The 19,407-nt window shown below is 41.9% G+C and overlaps 1 protein-coding gene across 1 annotated transcript in view; it reads right to left on the bottom strand.

Annotated features, from left to right (window-relative positions):
- Positions 1-19,407, bottom strand: part of LRRIQ1 (leucine rich repeats and IQ motif containing 1) — a 1,358,071-nt gene that overhangs the window by 533,561 nt on the left and 805,103 nt on the right. Inside the window, exon 15 of the mRNA XM_078678880.1 lies at positions 7,167-7,610. Coding sequence (XP_078535006.1) covers positions 7,167-7,610 — 444 coding nt within the window. The remainder of the gene's footprint in view (positions 1-7,166; positions 7,611-19,407) is intronic.

The raw sequence follows: 19,407 nt of genomic DNA, 5'->3' as shown, positions 1-19,407 counted from the left end.
CGTTTCTCTGAAGCTGTTGGATCTCCTTTGGATATGGAAATGGGAGTTGATCCTCCTAGTGCGAAGGAAGACAGAAAACATCCCAAGCACTTGTACAATAAATAGATAAACATGAAGTTGCTTTGTAATTTTGTAACTTTTTAAATATCTAGATGATCCTCACATGAAAGAAGAAGGGAACATCACAGTTTTTAAATTGTAATTAACTTTGGGAGGTTACAATATGATATATAGAGAAAGGCAAAGTCAGAGTGTATAAAGTTGAAGGGCAGGTTTCAGGGAGTTTTTATCAGGTCAACTGGGAACCAGAGAGGGCTCTTGTTAATCCAGTCAGAGCTTCTAATGCCTTATTATCTACACTACCTGTATAGCGCAGTCAGGCCCACCAGGTGTGAGCTGAGATTTGACTGGCATTTTTCCAATTGACCAGGATTATTTTCAGGGGCGACTGGTGTTCATGGGCGAAAGGGGAGTTGCCCCGCCACCCACAGGGACGAGGCAAGAACAAGAACAATAAACACAGAGCTGCCAAAAAGAAATTACTGCTCTGAGGCGGTGTGCTGACTCTTCTGGGAAACTCTAGTGAACTTTGCAGATGTCCTACGGCGCAAGCGCCAGCTCAGCGAGTAAGCACAAGTTACAGCAGTGACATCACATGAGAGGAAGTGCTGAATTAGAATGGCATGGATCCGGTTGCTTTTGGGGCACATGAACAGTGGCCCTGGGAGGAATTACAAAACTCTATGAACTTCAGTGGCTGGGGGTGGGGCAGGTCGATGAGGACAAGGAGGGAGTGAGTGGCAACAATTTGTTAATTATCACAGAGGGTCAGGCTGCAGGAGCAGGGGGCTTCTGTCCTGGCAGTAACACATGTTTAGTACTGCATTTGGTTTCACTTTGGAAAAAACATTACGAAGCTGAATACACAGAGTGCTCCATAGCTCAACTGCAGAGGCCCAGGAGAAGGAAGGAACCAGCTGTGGACAACAATTGCACTGGTAGACTAAGAGGTCAGTGTGAAGTTAAGCACCTGCATCAGGGCCATAGTTTGATGGATGGGTGTCCTGGACCAGTGATGACTCTACTCTATGGGCTCCACAGTTACACTACACCCTCCTTGTTATATGGTGGGTAGACTTCTGGTGGGTCGCAAAAGTCCAAGCAGTAAGTTAAGATGCATTTAAATGTTTTATTTATCTTCTCACATTTACTGTGCTTCAAAGTCAAAGGTCAAATTCTGGCTCGATCTTCTGCTGCTATTTTTTTTTTTTAACATTGTTACTGGTGTTTACAAATTCCTCTCACTTTGCAGTTAGAGAAAAAAATAGTGAAGTGAATTATGTGACAGTCGCGCTTGGGTACATGAAGTATGAAAAGAAAGGCTGTAAAATGTAATTTTTTCTTAACACACAACAGAATGTAAATACCTGTAAATTGAATGTACTCATTCAGCAGTTAGGAAAGCAAAATTAAGCACATTTGTTTTGTAATTCTTAAGTGTAATGGAAATAAAGATTTGAATACAATCAGAACAAATTAAATTAAGCAAAATAATAAATATTCACTGAAACCCGGTATCCACACATTATAATTTGTGTACAATATAATTTTAGCAGTAAAACCTTTATGTCTTTGCAAATTCAGTGGCCATTTCAATAGAAAATGTTATGTCTCTAAATAACAATAAGGTATTACACAATGCTTTGGTTACATTTAAAAAATAACCCGTCTCTTGTCCATTAAAGCTAGGTGGGTCGCAAACGTTTGTCATACTCAAAAGAGGGTCATGGTTCAAAAACATTTGGAAAGCACTGGTCAAGAACTAGAACATCCCTATTACTCATATTGGGTCTAACATGAATCCCATGGACTGGTAGGCACAACTTAATAAACAAACTGTCTGACTGACCTAACACAGCATGTTGGCTTTTGTAGATACAGATATTTTGTTTATGCTAATGCTTTTTCATATTAAATATATAAAACTGTACCTGAGATCCTTCACACACTCTGAGATGGTCTACTATTTTCCAATGTCATAAATAATTGCTTTATGTTGAAATTTATGAACCTACTTAGAGGGCAAGGGTACCTCAAAGAATTGCATGGGGTGATAAAAACAATAATGAAAGGAAAAAGGCCAAGATCAGTAAGAAGACAATAAAGAGGATCTAAAAGGAAGGGAGAGAATTGGTAATCTAGCTAATTTAGGTACGTATAAGTTGTAATTGTGCCAAGCCTAAAGACGTTGAGAGACACACTTTTGCACAGAATGAATCATATCCAGGAAGAACAAAGATAAAGAATGTGAAGTAGGCAAAACAACGTTATACCTTTAACAAACTATAGCTCTCTTTTGTCTAACCTAAAATTCCCATATTTCCCCACACAAATCTCCCTATTACTGAATAAGCAGGAGGTTAAAAGAAAGTTTGTGCTCTAGTGGGAATAGAGAAGAAAGAATTCAACGGCTAAGTTCTGCCTGAAGAGATTTAGCACATAAAGAACATGCCAGGCCACAGAAAGGTAACAAGACTTATATCAAGGTTTCATATTATGGAGCTACCTTGAAATCAGCAATATGTTTGCCTTTGCCTGCCCCAAACATAAAGGAAGGACATCAAATTGCAAGTAGATATAAATCAGGAACGCACTATGCCAATGGAGGAAAATCAGCCATATTTACTTTTTTTCTGCCATGGTTTCAAATGTGTCCCACTAAACGTTGCTGAGTCTGACATTTGGGAAGATCTCAGCAGGAAGTCACCAAAGCCCAAACATGTGTCTAGAATTATTGCCAGCAAATGTGTGGATAGGAAATGTATCCCTGACATGAGGGTATGTTCTCCTCCCACATATGTATCCATCCTAAATTCTTGAGTGATATTTTCAAGTAAACCAATACAGTAGTTCCTTTGCATTTGTTTAAACAGAAACTCAGAAAAAACTTCAGGGGGCAATAAATCAATTAAGCCAGAGCTGAACTTGTCAAGTAGCCCAATTTCTGACAAACCGTAAAATTAATATAAAGATGACATATAGTAGGACTTATTAAAAAAATTGAAACACAAATGTTTCTAGTAGAAGAAAGAATCTTTTTTATAAGGAGATCATATAACCAAAAAATGATGTTACGGTGTAATGCGCTGATGTGCAAGCATGCAAACAGTGTGACAAAGCTGAAGCACAAATGGAGAGAAACCTCGATGGCTGTAAAAAGTTTCAATAGTAAGAGCCCCAGGAGATTGTTCATTGTTAGGTGTCTAGAAATGGCCCTAGATGGAGGCAATATAACACTTAAAAGAGAGTAGCATATTGACGTTTCGATACAAAATTGATTTATATGGTGTCTTCATCAAGACAGAGACAAAGAAATGTAGGGGCAGCATTACAACCCTATAAGTGAAACATAAAAATTGAGAAACTTGGGTATTGCCACATCATTTGTGACTTGCCATACTTACCCTTGCTGTGAAACATTGCATCCTTTACATGGGTAGTCGCTCACAGTGTGAACTTCGCCCAAAATGGTGGGTATCAGTCACCATTTCCATCAGAAATACCTTCAGACATTGGCAGGGCAGATGATGAAGCTGGGAGTTTCCATCACTAGCATATCTGCCATTCCCCTTTCTCTAAATGTGGTGGAAAGTCTATGAGAGGCCTGGTAAATTAGCTAGTTTCAGTGGAGATCCTATATTTCTAGCCTCCGATCAGTGTGTTTATAAAGGCCCCTTGTTATCGAAGAAGGGTTACCGTCAAAGGCACATGATCTGGCTGGTGCAGGAGTTTTGTTCCAAGGAGTCATGTCTAGAGTTTGCCACAGATGCAGTATGATTTTCTTCTTTAAATCTGATTGGGTCACACCACGTGCCAGGAACAGTTTTGGTGAAGCAATGCCTGCTAGATCGCAATGCCATGGAGGAACTGCCAGCATTTTTTTGCATTCAAAAATAACGCCCAACTCTGTAGATTTGTTTTTTTAACATTAAAAATCAATGTCCCTAACACGCTAGGAGATTTATTATAGGGCATGGTTGACATTGATTGCTTGCTGACACAAACCACTATCCATGGTGGTCCTGGACAAGTAAACAAATATATGCAGGAGAACTAACAGCAGGATGGATGTGGCATCTGTCAATTGTTGGTGGATGTCATATTATCCCCAGCTCTAAATGATCTCCAATGGTCTTATGTTAGCAATTAGAATGGTTTTCGATGCAGAAATGCTTGGAATTGAAGCAACCTGGAAGTTGTATCCAAGCTGAGCCTCCAGACTTCAGATACGATGTACATTAGCCAACTCTGAAAACCACACATCTAGTAAACGAGCACTAGCAAAGCCAATTGTTTTTGCCTTTAAAAAGGAAGGGCCCACCTATTCATTTTACCGATGCTCATTTCCCCTGGTGCTCACACCCACAATTCTTTTTTTCTGTTCTGAAGTGGCAATTACATTAAAACTGCAAAATAAAAAAGCCAAAATGGTTGCCCGTGAGTCACAACTGATGCACATACATGGCGGCCACTTCAAAACAGTAAGGTAAAAATAAAGTGTGCAGGACCACCAAAAAGAGATGCGAGAGGCCAGGTAGTCTTTAGCAGCAGCTGGGCTATCCAAAATTCAAAAAATAAAACGAAAGAAAGGACCGCACAGGGAAAAGATTTATGAGCTGGGGTTGTGGGGAGCGCATGGGATGGTGGTACCTCAGGGGAAGAAGAAGTATAAAACCAAGTCTTAAAATGGGTTAGGGTCCAGGATCACAATGGATGAGCTGGGGAGGTGGGGTCAAGGTAGAAAAAGATAGCTGGAGCCAGGACGGTAGGTAGAAGAGGGAGATGGGGGAGAAAGTAATGAAAGAAGACATGCACTCCCATGTGGTACTGATTGAAAAATAGCAGTTCCTTTAAGTCAACAGTGGGAAGATACAATTCATCTGACTCGAAGCATTGCAAAGAAGAAATGCTTCATGGGCTGGACAGCCAGAAGAAAAGGGAGAAAAGCCACGGAAAAAAGCAGGGAAATTGAGATAGACAAGAAAGCCATCAAATCATGTACAACTAGCTGGCAAAAAGCCTGCTCTATATACTGTATTGTAGACAACAAATTTTTAAAAACAGATATTCTATAGGTGAAACCTACAAAATCTCTTAGCGGGGCAAAAAGGTCAGCTTGCATTTGTAGGGTGTTATAATTAGGCACTGGGAGAACTGTCACAGCTTACATCCGTTTCCTCCCAGCCTACTAGTAAAATTCTCTACACAAATAGTAATTATCAAATCGTGATAAACCACTATAAAATTCCCCCTTCTGTGAGACGCACCTATTTCACTCAATGTCACCCACTGTATTTATTCACAAAAAACACAAGTATGAATCAGGGAAATGCAACTGTACAAACATAGGAAGGCAAACCAAGTTCAGCCCCAACTTCTTAAGGAAAGAAATCTTGCATAACCCCATATCAGTGACCACCCTAAGGGTATGCCTTTCTCTGTCAAAGCCTTGCTATCACGAAGGATGTCATAGCGTCATAATCTAAAAAAAAACGAATATCACTTTATTAACATAAATGAGAAGGGAAATATCTTCAATTGATGTGGGAGAGCATTGGGTAAACCAAGGGCTAGGTTTGTTAAAGTATTTTGGAATAAAATGCGAAAACACGCTTTCCTTTCTCCATGATTTGAATGTAATTAGTTGTGTTCGTTAACACTGACTGAAGTCAATTTATCACACAAGGTAAAGTTTTTGACGTTTTCTCTATTTCTATGTAATACTTGACAGGTACCGATATAGTTTAAGTTTTTTGACATTTTGATTATCTGTGATCTTCTACTTAACAAGACGACATAGTTTAGGAATTACATATTTTTAAAATCTTAACCTCTTCCATGCTCATGACGGCTCACGGCCGTCATGAGTCACGGTGGGCGTGTGTTGATGACGGACGAGAGCCGCCATGACCACGCCCGCGATAGGAATGTTCACACTGCGGAGGAATTGGCGCAGCAGCGATGAGGTTAACGAAATCTAAGACTGCCAGCAGTGATTTGTACAATTAGGAAATCATGCATTGTACGTGTTCGATCACCAAACTCACAGTGGTCTTTCAGGATAAGTATGCTTGGTAGCATGTACAACAAACTCATTGTCCCTTTTTCAAACTAGAAGGCATGTTTCAGTGTTGCTTCTTCAAGATCAAATTAGAATGGCCATTTTGAAATATCCAAACTGTATGACATGTTAGGAAGTTGCATGAGCAGCCACTTTTGTCACAAAATGTTTCTTATGCCCAGCTTAAACTTAACATTGAGGAGAGCGCAGGTCTCTGCTAAATCCGAAAATAGGATAGAAGAAGAACAGTCACTAAATATTGAGGGTTAAGTCTGCTTCTGATACGTTTCTGACTCAACCCTACATTAAAGGGGTTTTACAAGGATTTAGGGCTGAACCCAGATTAGGGCTCTTGTGAAGATGCAGGGGAAAATACATTAATGTGTATAAAGGCAAAGAGGCAACAAGCTCTGCCAGCTTATTGATAGGGGAAATCTACTTGGGGGGGCTCCTCTAGGAGGATTTGATGGGAAAGTGCCCTCGACCTGGGAAATTGGGATCAGGAGGACTGTATTGGTGGCCAACCTCAGCATCCTTGGTGGAATTTGTCATGATGTTTAGAATCCACTTAATGGTAACTGCTGTCAGACCGACACCTGCCTGCTGACCACCTATGGCTGTCAAGTTTAAAGAACCAAATGTATCGCCTAGTTGTGGACCATTATCCAACAGTAGATACAAAATGGGGGCCATCTGTTCAAGGATTCTCCTGCAGATAACTCATGATTTTCAAAGCAAAAGAAATGTTGTCATCCCCTGAAGTTACCAAAGTTGGAGAATGATTGCGTTGAATCTTTACATCGCTGACCTTCAAACATGTCTGTTTTACTTTCACTGAACTTCACTTGAATATGTCCTTCTGTTTTTTACCATACTAGCAACAGCTACTCTTTTGAACGATACACAAATAACATATGAATAGAACACAAGCCTTTCTACTCTGAATGAAAAAGGCAGGTGCTCTCTACTTGTTATACACACACACTCACACTCTCTGCAGGCAAAGGATCTATAACAGTAAAATGTAGAGATTTTAAGGTCTTACTTTTCTATGCTTTTTTGGCTATGAAGTTGGTTCATTTCTAATGTACATTCGCGGGCCAACTCATTGGTGTTTTTTCCTTCACATAGAAGAGTGAGGTCCTTGTCCTCTTTGATGGGAACACTGGTTAATGCAGTATTTTCCTCTTCTTCATTTCTTAGTTGAGAATTGATCGAGGACTTAAGAATGGATTGAACATGTCTATCGCTGCTCCTCGATTCAGAAGTACATAGTTTATTTTCCTCCTTAGAAATTAAGTTAGCACGATTCTGAGGATTGTCAATTGAAGTTTCCTGTGAGGGATCTCGCGGAGATTCTGATTCCAAACTTTCATTTACATTCAGAATCCCATACTCATGTGAATAGCGGTGTTCATTACTAAGTTTCATAATTTCATCAAAATACCTACATTGGATCTTGGCGACTTCCAGAGATGAACAGACAACTCTAAGGGAAAAAAAACAAAAATAAAATGTCTATTAGTATATTTTGTTTCAGTATGACAAATTTCACATAATAGGTGTTTTTAAAAAGTGAACTGTGGAGATGAGATCAACGTCATGGGAACTTACATTGTTCCTAAGATGCCTTAACATTTTTTACCCTCCGAATTAAATACAACAACAATTTTACCTTCCCAAAAAGCAATCTACTTGTGTTTCTGTATATTACTGTCCAGTTTACAGTTAGTAGTACCTAGTATAGGATGGGGAATTCATTGGAGAGTCGGCACTGTAAGTTGGTCTCTGCAGTCCCGCCAATAAGGGGAAAGATTTGTACCTGGATTAAATAATATTGTTTGTGATTGCTGCTGCATTCCTTAGTAATATTGTATCAGCTATCCAAATGATTAACTGCCTTTTGGAAGATCTGGGTAATTTATAAATGTGTCCAGCACTTTGGACGGGATTCAAGGCTAGGTCTGTTTATTTACATACTGACTGCACAGAAGACTGGGCTAATACTTTAATGCAGGGGCAAGCAGTTGATGCTCCCAATTTGCTATTACACAACTTCAGAAATTTCTACTTAACTGAATGCTAAAACCTCTTATCCTTAAAGGAAAATCCCAAATCCCTCCAAGGATGTCAAGCAGCCACCTTTAAAGTAATCGCAAGTTAGGTAAAGAAAGTCAATGCTTATGCCTGTTCGCATCATTGCTGAATGCGAGTAATTCACTAGATGTTTGTACTTTGAGCCTTGTTGTTCCTGCCGAAGGACATATCTCTGCCTGCACTGTAGTACCTAATTAAACAGCACTGTAGTTGTAGGTGGGCACATGTCTGTCAGCAGGTTGGGAAGGAAAGCAAGAGTACGGAAGGCACCCCCTATTAGGGAAAAGAAAGCCCCATTCACCAGAGGGCAAAAACCAGCATCGAGAGACAGTGTCTGCCACGTGGTAAAATGTCCGCAAATTGTTTCACTATACTTGTGAAATGTGGGAGCCTCTGATCTATTCTGGTAGTATTCTTAAGCCTCACTTGCCAGTCAGTAACTGCTGACATTTTGGAAGTAACACTTTGCCGTGTGAGTGTCATAGATTAAAATAGGTGCCCAACCCTGAGATAATACAATTCTTCCTCTTTTACTGGAAAGACAACATCCATTCTCATCTTGACGAAGGGAGACGACACAGTGCATCAATCCAACATCCATATTACGGGGAAAGTGAGGAGGTGCACTGCAAGAGAGCCAAGAGAGTCCTAGTGTGGACGTGGTTCATCTAATCAGTTCACTTCTTTCATCACAAGCAGGAATGAGAAGTGAGGACTACCTCAGGCTCTTTTTGTCTCTTGCCAATTGTTCTGTAGAGAGAACCAGATGAACCTTACGCTAGTTGTCCCACTACAACTACATGCATGGAACTTATGCAGTGAACGGATGACCTAGACAGAACAGTCCAACGTCAACTGGAATTTAAAGACTGGTTTGTGGTTTCATACACAGACAGCTTTATATTGTAAAAGGGGGTTGTAAAGGGCTTAAATCCTGACTGCACTAATATCTGTCAAGACTTGCAAAACGGATAAATACAGCCTCATTCTCGAACAGCAAAACTAAAGGTTTTCTTCGAAACTTAGGACAATTGATGAATGCATGAGGTACAAGATAACATTGGTTAGAGACATTAGATAACACGGTTCTTCAGGGTATCAAATGAAATTGAAGACCGCAGGCATGTTGAAAGGAACTGAATTATTGATTGATGATTTTGTGAATAAATAAAAGAAACATAGAATGTATTATTTAGGAGAGCTGCAGGTTCGGAAGCAGGCCATACCATTCACACTAATATGCATGCTGTTTTTTTCGTGTACCTCATGTCACCTACGAACAGCATTATCAAGAAACATGCAATTTTGAAATGCTCTAGAGTGAGAACCATGAGGAGGTGAAAGAGCATCTAAGACCAAAAGGTCACTTACCTGTAACCTATGTCTCCAATGGTGGCATCTTTCATGTTTGTACATGCTTTCTCAAAGATTCCCAACATCAAGTTTGGACATTTTGTAAACATAGATCAACTGGCTTGAATCTGTTTTTCTTACAAGCAATAACTGAATCGTTACAACAATCAATGACTTGAAAACCCCTACAGTTACAGGTAAGTAATTATTCCTACAAAATCCTTGATTTTCATCAATTGATTAACAGATTATCTGAAAGTAATTACTCTGGGTGCTGTGATGTGAGGCAATCTTCAAAAAGATTTTTTAAAATTGCTTGGCTGAATTTCGTTTCAAAGTTTCCATCCACATCATGACCGTAATGCTTATAAAAGTGTGAAAGGACCTTCATGTTGTTGCTTTACAGATGTTTCAACAACTGATGGGCTGTTTTGCCCCATCAAGCACTTGGAAAGTAACTGCTAGTTGTGCCAAATAAAGAATAATGCCCATTTAGCTATACTCAGCTCAGACATGGGACATTTCGTCTTTAGTTACAAGGGAAGAGGTGTGGCGCCGTGGCCAGGGCGATGGAAGCTAGAATCTGGGGCTCATGGTTCGATCCCCGGCACAGGCGGCAGGTCAGCTACGCACCATGTTTATTTATTTTATTTTTATTTATTTATGCGTTTTTATATAGTGCGGACTTTACCCGAAGGCGTCAGAGCGCTACACAATAGGAACAGAAAATTACAGGTGAACAACTTACAAAAGCAGACGTTAAGTTACATGAGGTAAAAGTGACAATTGTGAGCAAACAAAATACATGAGGTAGCAAACAGTGCATTACAGGAGGAAAAAGTGACAAGTGTGCAGGTTACAAGAGAAAACAAAGTACAATTAGAGGTAAAATACTGCAATATATGTTAGACACTCAGGTTCAAGAGCAAACGTTACATAGGCAATGGTGGCACTTGTGCAAGTATCAAAGGCAAACAACATGTGAGAGGTAGCAAACAGTGTGTTAAAAGAGAAAAGTGGCGTGTGCATGTTACAAAAGAGAACTAACTACTGCAATAAATGGCAAACACTCCAACCACAAGAACACACTGGGAAGGCACTTCCATAGTCATGGAGAATAGAGTTTTCCGTAATGTGAGGTCTACCTTCAGATAATAGAGAGGGCGTGAATTACTTTTGGAGGTATCTTTGGAGGAGGAAAACTTTGAGGTCTGTTTTGAAGACCTGGGATGAGGTGGTGGTCCGGAGCTGAGGCGCAAGTGAGTTCCAGATTCTCACTGTGTTGCCTGAAAAGGATTGGGCCATCGATCTTTCCTTCTTGAAAGTGGGAGGTTCAAGCAGTAGATTTTCCGCATTACGTGATGGATGCCTGGATGTCTTTGGGTAGCTGTTTGTGCTTTACAAATGCTGGATTTACATCTATTTACATACCCAATACAATTTCTGTTGGGTAACTCTAAAGACTTAGGACATGAATAGAGTTTGGCAGATAAGATACTCTGTCAAAACATAGCGACTATCCTCGCTGTTATATTGCAGGTGCCATAGACTATAATGCACTGGTAGTACGACAGATGGCACATCCACCACATCTGTGATGGAGAATCCAGTCCACCAAACAGAGACTTTAGACTATGAAGGGGAAAACCAGATACCACCGTTCACCCTGACCTTGAGTGTGGTCTTAAAACCAACATACCATGTGGAAACAAATATGTGTATCCTTAATGAAAAATGCTTGGATATCACTCACCTTCATAGATGATGTTAGCTTAGCAATAAAATGTATGTTCTAAGACAACTAAATTATGTCACACAAATGTAAGGTTTTAAAGGGAGGGCTCTAAAGTCTGGTCATTTAGGCAATGAGTAGGGCAGAAGAAACTAATGTCTTCAAACATGATAAGTTTTATCAGAAAGCTACCATCCATCAGTGATTGGTTGTGTCCTATGAATGCAAACGCCCAACATCTTTTGTGAATCAAGATGATGGAGGCACTCTCGGATGGATGAGCTGGAGGCTAAAACGATGCCGCAAAATGCCCACAGACACATGAAGTTCAGTAGGACATTGGGGAAAAAACTGTTTCACTCTAAAAATCACCCTGTATTAGGAAAATACTAATGTGATGGCTAGAAGGGAGGTGGTTTTCCACATAAGGAACTTGAGATCGCAGAAATGTAAGCAACCACTGTCCTGGACTGGATGAAGCACTTAACAGCTCTGAAAGGACAATCTCTCATTGTCGAATCAGCGAAATTGCTAGGTGTGACTCTGGACAGTAAACTAAAGATGCAGAAGCATATCAGCGCTTTCACAAAAGGAGCTAACTTCCACATGAAGACCCTGCGAATACTGAAACCCTTACTGCCAGCTTACGATTTCAAACAAGCAGTTCAAGCCCTAGTAATCCCAAGAGTGGAATATGTGGCTGTAACCTTATGTGGCCTCCCAGGTCGTCGACAGCCCCGCTAAGAGCCGCTATCAACTCAGCTGCGAGACTCCTCACAGGCTCAAAGAGAACCTCTCACATCTTTCCAGACCTTTGAGCCCTCAACTGGCTACAGTTTGAAGCTAGAATTCATCTAAAAAGCGCTTGTATGACGCACAAGGCCCTACACCACAATTCTCTGCACTACCCTAGCTCAGACACTGGTGCTCGCTGCAGGCAATAGAGCCTCCAGGAGTGCCAAGACTCTTTTACTGAAACCACAACGATTTGCCAAGATAGAAACCTATAACTGATCCTTCTCTGGTATGGCTCCCAGGATCTGGAATGCTTTTCCCACTGAAACAAGGCTGAACCCTTCCACTGCCTCCTTCAAAAAAGAAGCGAAAGCGATTCTCATGGCTAAATTCATGTCAATTTACTGTCTTATTACTGTATATTAATTACTAGTTCTGTTTTTGCGCTCCATATTTTAATTGCTAGTTTTTACCTTTCTGAGTATCTTAAATCTGAATCACTTAAACTGTGTTTGCTATGTTTACTCTTGATTCCTACATCTGACATGTAAAGCGCTCTGATACCCGCAAGGGTTTTTTTCGCGCTATATAAAACCTTCAAATAATAAGGGCTAGAAAAGATGATGAATGAGGAATGCTAAGATCAATCTAAGTGCCCACTAGGCAATAAGAAAGGAGAAACATTAGACTGAAGAGCCCTGAGGAATCAAATAACTAAAAGGAGTCTGAGCAAAGGGCCCGAGTCCGTGGAGAAGAGAGAGACACCGAATTTCGTTGCGTGCACCACATCCCCAAATGCAATGCAGTGCACGCAACGAAATTCGTTTGATTTATTTAAATGTTTACTTACCTGCAAACCTCCATTATCCATACATTACTAACCCCCACCCTGCCCCTCCCCCTCCCCACGCCAAGGCCCCGGCAGGTACTCCCCTACCGACCGCGCCTGCTCATGGCCCACTGTGAACTGCAAGTAATGTTTGTGGGCTATCAGGACAGTTATGTGAAAATAGCCATCCTGCAAGTCCAATGCTACCATCCAGTCTCCAGGGCAGACAGAACCTGAGCCAACGTGAGCATTTAGAATTTTTCCTTTTTCAGGAAGTAGTCGAGAGGGTGCATGTCTAGTATAGAGAGGACTCCTCCTTCCTTTTTTGGCACCAGACAGTAGAGGGAATAGTAGCAACGAGAGGTCATAAGCTGTTAGATGGACTAAGGATGGTGGTATCGGCGGCGGTGTTTCTGTGAATGGACGGGTGTCATCCTGCTGAACAATCTGAAGCACCCATTTGTCTGAAGAGATGGACTGTCATCGGGCCAGGTCGAGCTTGATCCTGCCAGTGATTGGTTGCCAGGGATGGTGAGAGGGCATATTAAAGGAGTATGGAGGCTGCGGCTACCGGGGTGGTGGTGGACTGGGAAGATCACTGGCCTTGGGTCCCACAGGGATTTGTGAAGGCTGATTCCCGGGGCACAAAAGGACTGGGGTGCTTGTTGGACATGGTGGAAGGACAGAAATGGAGCGGTTGGTAGCTCCTACTGCAGCCGAGGAAGGGGCAGAAAGGCGAAAGGCAGAGAGTGGCTGGCGCAGGGACATTGAGAGTCCCAGCGACCAAGTAGTGACCCTGTTGTCCCTAAAGTTTTAGAGCGAATCTGCCTCATCACCAACAAGGCGAGTGCCATCAAAGGGAACATCTGGACGAGATGCCTGGACATCCCCTGAAAAGTCAGTACACCTCAGCCAGGTGTGGCAATGGAGTGTCACTGAAGAAGCAATTACTCTGCCTAGCAAGTCAATTGCATCCAGTCCTCTGATTATGGTGAACTTTGCTGCATTTCCGCCATTGTCAAAAGCCTATGCCAGGATGGCCTGAGCCTCCTCCAAGACCATGGGCAGGACTCGCACAGCCAAATACCAAACTGTGTGGGAATACTGGCCCAAAAGGCATATGGTGTTCACTGACTTCAGCGCAAGGCTGGCGGAAGAGGACATCCTCTTGCTGAAGGTGTCCAGCCTCTTGGATTCTCTTTCCAGTGGTGTAGTAGGTTACATGCCAGGACTGATTTTGGATGTGGAGGCCTGGACAGCCAGACTCTCCGGGGTGGAGTGCTGGGTGGGGAAAGCTGAGTCTCCAGGAGCAAGGCGATAGCGGCGGGCAATCATCCTGTGCAGGGTTTGGTCCATGACCCAAGCAAGACATTGTGAGGACTTCATCAAAAAGGAGGAGAAGTTCTGTGGTGGCAACTGTCGGCTAAAGCATCTTTGTAAAGTCCAGAGTCTAAGTCACCCTCCTCACTACCATGGCAAATGAAGCCCCTCCCTCCATAGCCATACAAGGAGGACAGACTAAGTCAGTGTCTAGGGATGTGCCCAAACCACTGGAATCTGTCAGTACCTTCTACTATTTATCGTTGGGCTCTTCCACGGGGTTGGGATAACCATGAGGACCCTGAGATCCTCCCCAACCATACTCCAAACAGGACCTATTGAAAAAAGAAGGCACTATCTCCAATTTGAAAGGTCGTGTTTCAGCGGGCGTACTAGTCGACGTCGGGCAATACTGGTCTGGCTCCATATCGGTTTCGGGTATAACGATGGAGTCAGTGCCGCTGTGGGGCATGTACGGCGTCAGAATGGTCCCACTGAAATAGGCTCCAGGGAAGGTATTGGCCTCGGAACCGGAGCCACTCTTGATCCAAGAATGGATTCAAAAGGTCCAATTGGCACCGGGGGTGAACCTGCAAGCGGAAATCCATTGGGGACACGTACTGAACCCTTGGGCCTGAATGTGCTCCTGAGGTATAAGCCCGCCCAAATATGAGATGTATGGGATCATAAAACTCTTTTAACTGAGTTGGGGTCGCTTTGGTTCTGAGAAATTATGGGAAGCATGGAGCGGACCCAGATTCAGGATCGCAACTGATGCATGAGAGTGGGGCCTAGCTCTGTGATGTCTTTCCCACACCTCATCTGAAGACTTGTCCGGTGCAACAAAGTCACTTCAACTTCTTAGACTTTTTGGAATTTTTATGCGACTTACCCAGTGACAACTATGATCTCAATTATGAGCACCAGGAATGACTCAGTGAACTGGCCTGGGATATGGAGCGTCATGGAGTTGACTGGCGCCAGGTGATCAGGAGCTTCAGGGAATGCTCCGCAATCGCTTTAGGATTCATGGCGTAACAGTCAGGTAAGGCCTTGTAGTTGTCATCTGGCTCCAGGCCCCAGATGAACACCAGGTGGGGCTCTGTCATAGACATTTGTATTTGACAGGAACCACAGGGTTTAAGCCCCACAAGATCTTTAGGGGATATTCCTATTTGCACACTGGGAGCAAAAGCTCAAAAGAGTTTGACAAAATCTACACTGATCGCACGAAAAGAACTGATGTCAGCACACTGCGGTGGGGACTATATAAGCACAGCTCACTTCACATCTGTTGCGTCGATGACACAGCTGATCTGAGCCACCTACCGCTATGCAGAGGTACTGCTCAACATTCTCTAGATCCAGTCGGATGGCAAGGGAATATTCTATGGTAAGGAATCTGTGGCTGGATGTCTCTATCAGATGCAGCTTATTCATGAGTGGTCCCCAATACTTAATTATGATCCTGTACATCCACATCACATCAATAAAGTTTACATCCATTTATGTGCACCTTTGGCAGATTCTCATTTTTGTATCTTCTGCTTAATTTCTGAGGCATCACATTGGGTACATGAAGGACATTAAATTGCACCAGCTTAAACCGGTCATTCCTTGAGGCTGCCTTTACATAGAAGCCTGCCTTTTACAATTCTTTTGGAAATGTCCACAATACCAATGATCTGATCAAGACTTCTTGCGCTAATTCCCACTCATAATTAGCATAAGCCTGAGTTTTGGATCTCCTTTACTGACAGATGAGTTGTTGACAAACCAATGTCTTTGTCTATGCCTAATGCTAGGCCCACACAGCTTCCAAACATAGGGTAAGGGAGTCCACAGCTTACTTCTTGTTTAGGTAGGGCATCGAACACATGTTGTATATCAAGACTTACAGATGTTTACCCTTAATGTGAGGTAGACCAAGGTGGAGTTGGTGCTTTTCCTGAGACCACAGTAGTGTAGTTGAGGGGACACAGGTGTGCCCCCAGCCCTGTAAGGAGGTGCTTGTCACTAAAGCAATCTAGGAAAATGAGACCCTGAAAGGATCCTCAACTTGAAATGATTATTTGAAACCAACGACCAAAGCAGGGACTCCAGGATTACCATATCTAGAAGACTGTGGTCTTACAAGTGTCAGTAAAACTGGTTCCAGAAGAATATGATCTTGCAAGTGGCCAAAGAACTGGTTCCACTTGCATCGAAGTAACCATGGCATAAGTTTCACTCGAAGTTGCACATGAGAGACAAAAAACACACAAAATGCAGTGAGACCTAAAAGACCTAGGACAACTCTGCTTGGTTGGCAACTTGTATGCAAAAATGCCATCCTCATCCCCTGAATGTGTTGTAAAGACCAACATAAGCCGACTATCTAACACCACTCTGATGAAATGTAGCTTTTGAGAAGGAACCAGCATGCATTTTTCCTACATGATTGAGAAACCAGGACTGTGCAAAAAAGGTGATAGCAGTTTTAGGGTTCCTTTGAAGAGTTTGATTGGAGTTCATTTCAAGTGCAAATCTACAAGACAGTCATAGGCATGGATCAAGTGAAAATGGAGGAAGGCCATTACCACTGCCATCACCTCTGTGAATACTCTTTGGTCTAAAGTCATGCAAAGTGGAAATACTGCAAAGCAAAAATGAGGTTCTCAGACCATACACTGTAAGCACTGGCTGCATTGTGGACAAATCAATATATGAAAACAAGCACCCTGCAAATCCAGCTAGATCAACCAGTCTGGAGCCTGAACTACCAGACCTGGTCTTTCCTGAACTGGAACACAAGCAACCCATGTCTGGTTTCGAGCTGATTGGGGCTCCACATTCATGTGTAGCTTGGTTCCAAGTAGCACAGTAAGCATGGGACCCTTTTCTGGGCATAATTTTGCCTCCTAAGGCGGTACATCAAACACACAAAAGGTGATGGGAGGGAAACATCCTTTACAACACAACTTTTACCACGCAGTGCATTTACGACGCAACTTTTACAACGCAAACCATTACAACTCATTGCGCTGGGGGGCGCTCTAGGATAGGGAATAGGTTTAATTTACTATCCAACACCTTCCCTACTATCCCCGGGGACTGGAGTTGGAATAGTAAATTTAACTATTCACTATCCAGCGCCCCAAAGCACTATGCGTTGTAAAAATAGCGTTGTAAAGGCATGAGTGGTAAAAGCATGCGTTGTAATGTCATACATCCGTGATGGGAGGAACGCTTGCAAGAAGTCTAACCACTGGCAATCACTCGGGTAGCATTATATGATATGATAGGCAATTTATAATGTGCGCAGCTACTTCCAGGAGTGTTCCGGCACAGACACAGAGAGGTCGGGCAGATGACAGTTACATTTTCACAAAGAGCTAAGTTTTCAGGTTCTTTCTGAGTAGCAATGAGTTACTAACAGAGCATAGCTCCATCGGAATCTGGTTCCATGCTTAGGCTCCCAAAAAAGTTCGCGATCTGCCTCCTGGTCTTTGGCACTGGTACTTTGGAATCACAGCTAGCAGTTTATTGGTGGAGTGTAAACGTCTAGCTGGGTTGCAGAAGCTAATTCTAGTTTCAAAGTATTTGGAGCCCGTCCAATACAGAGCATCATGTACCAGTATCAGAGCCTTAATGGGTAATCAGTGAAGTACCAGCAGATGAGGGCTAATGGGTTGTCTTTTTGGCACATTCAACAGAAGGCGAGCTGCCGCATTCTGAATCAACTGCAATTCGTCCATAAAATATTCCGGTATTCCCAGATAAAGAGGATTAACGTAATCCAGTCTAGATATGACCAATGCCTGAATAACTGTTTTCTTAGTAGAAAAGGAAAGTAGGGGCAGAACATTCTTATGAGATCTCAAAATTCCAAAGTATGTACCCAAAAGCTTTTTGACCTGAGCACAAAAGGATAGTTTATTATTAAAAGTTCTTTCCAAATTTTTAACAGTCTTTTTGAGGGCCAGGCGAGGAAACGTCATCTGGCCAAATAGTTGACACAAAGTCAGATGGGAAAGTCTGAAAGAAGAGAATTTCTGTCTTATCTTCATTACACTTAGGTTGAGCTTTGGCTAGCCAGTAGAAAACTGTGGTAAGGCATATTTTAATTTGGGTGCCATTGGCCTCGGATCCCTTACTCCAGGAGAAAAGCAATTGAGTGTTGTCTGCTAAAGTCGACAAGATATGTAGGTGAGCAACCCAATATACCCTTGCGGGCTCGGGCAATACTTGATATAAGAAAAAGGCCAGCAAGGGATTTTGTTCTATTACTATTTGTCAGCGTTGTTAGGGCCTGTTATGAAAATCAAGGTTCATAAAACTGTTCTTAGTCAGTAGCTGTAGTGAATCATTAACTTCAGGCAAAAAGTCACAAAAGATCAATAAATACAGTGTTACCACACTAACACAGTAAATAAATGCAAAGACCAGGGTTTTATATTGTCTGAAGATTATTATTTGTTTTCAAGACAAAGAATCTTTTTATAAAAAAGAAGAAAACATTCTTATAAAATAGGGTACATACATAGGTATTAGTTAGATATTCAAGGTGTAGGTTATTTCCTCCTTTGATATAACTAAGCAAAAAGTCCAGACTGCTAACACAAAATAACACAATGATTTCAACTAAAAATCAGAAGAAAATCAAAGATGATACAATGGATCACATGCAGAATTGGACTGGATAGTCGACGTTTCGGTCTTTTAAGGAATTTTTCATAAGACCATCATCAGGACAAAGAAATTCTACATACAGTAGATGACCCTTTTTACTCAAGTAGAGATAAATCCTCTCTCTATTCAAAAAGACAACAGCAATTCCAATGGTTTTGGTGATGATAAGCAAAGAAATTAATCCTTTTGTGCCAGAATTACTCGTATTATAAGCTGAAGTGATTTCAAATGTTCAACAAAGTATCCAATACTTGCTGATCGGTGAGAGGACGACCATTAGGTTTTCACGAAGATGAAAGAAGGAATCTCAGTCATAGACGCGCTGGACCGCAAACAAATTGGGTTTCAAGCCTTAACCCAATTTGTTTGCGGTCCGGCGCGTCTATGACTGAGATTCCTTCTTTCATCTTCGTGAAAACCTAATGGTTGTCTTTTTGAATAGAGAGAGGATTTATCTCTACTTGAGTAAAAAGGGTAATCTACTGTATGTAGAATTTCTTTGTCCTGATGATGGTCTTATGAAAAATTCCTTAAAAGACCGAAATGTCG

The sequence above is a fragment of the Lissotriton helveticus genome, chromosome 1_1, assembly GCF_964261635.1.
Source record: "Lissotriton helveticus chromosome 1_1, aLisHel1.1, whole genome shotgun sequence".
Classification (NCBI taxonomy): Eukaryota; Metazoa; Chordata; class Amphibia; order Caudata; family Salamandridae; genus Lissotriton; species Lissotriton helveticus.
Note: the sequence above shows the minus strand (reverse complement) of the source record. Positions and strands in the feature narration are given on the sequence as shown.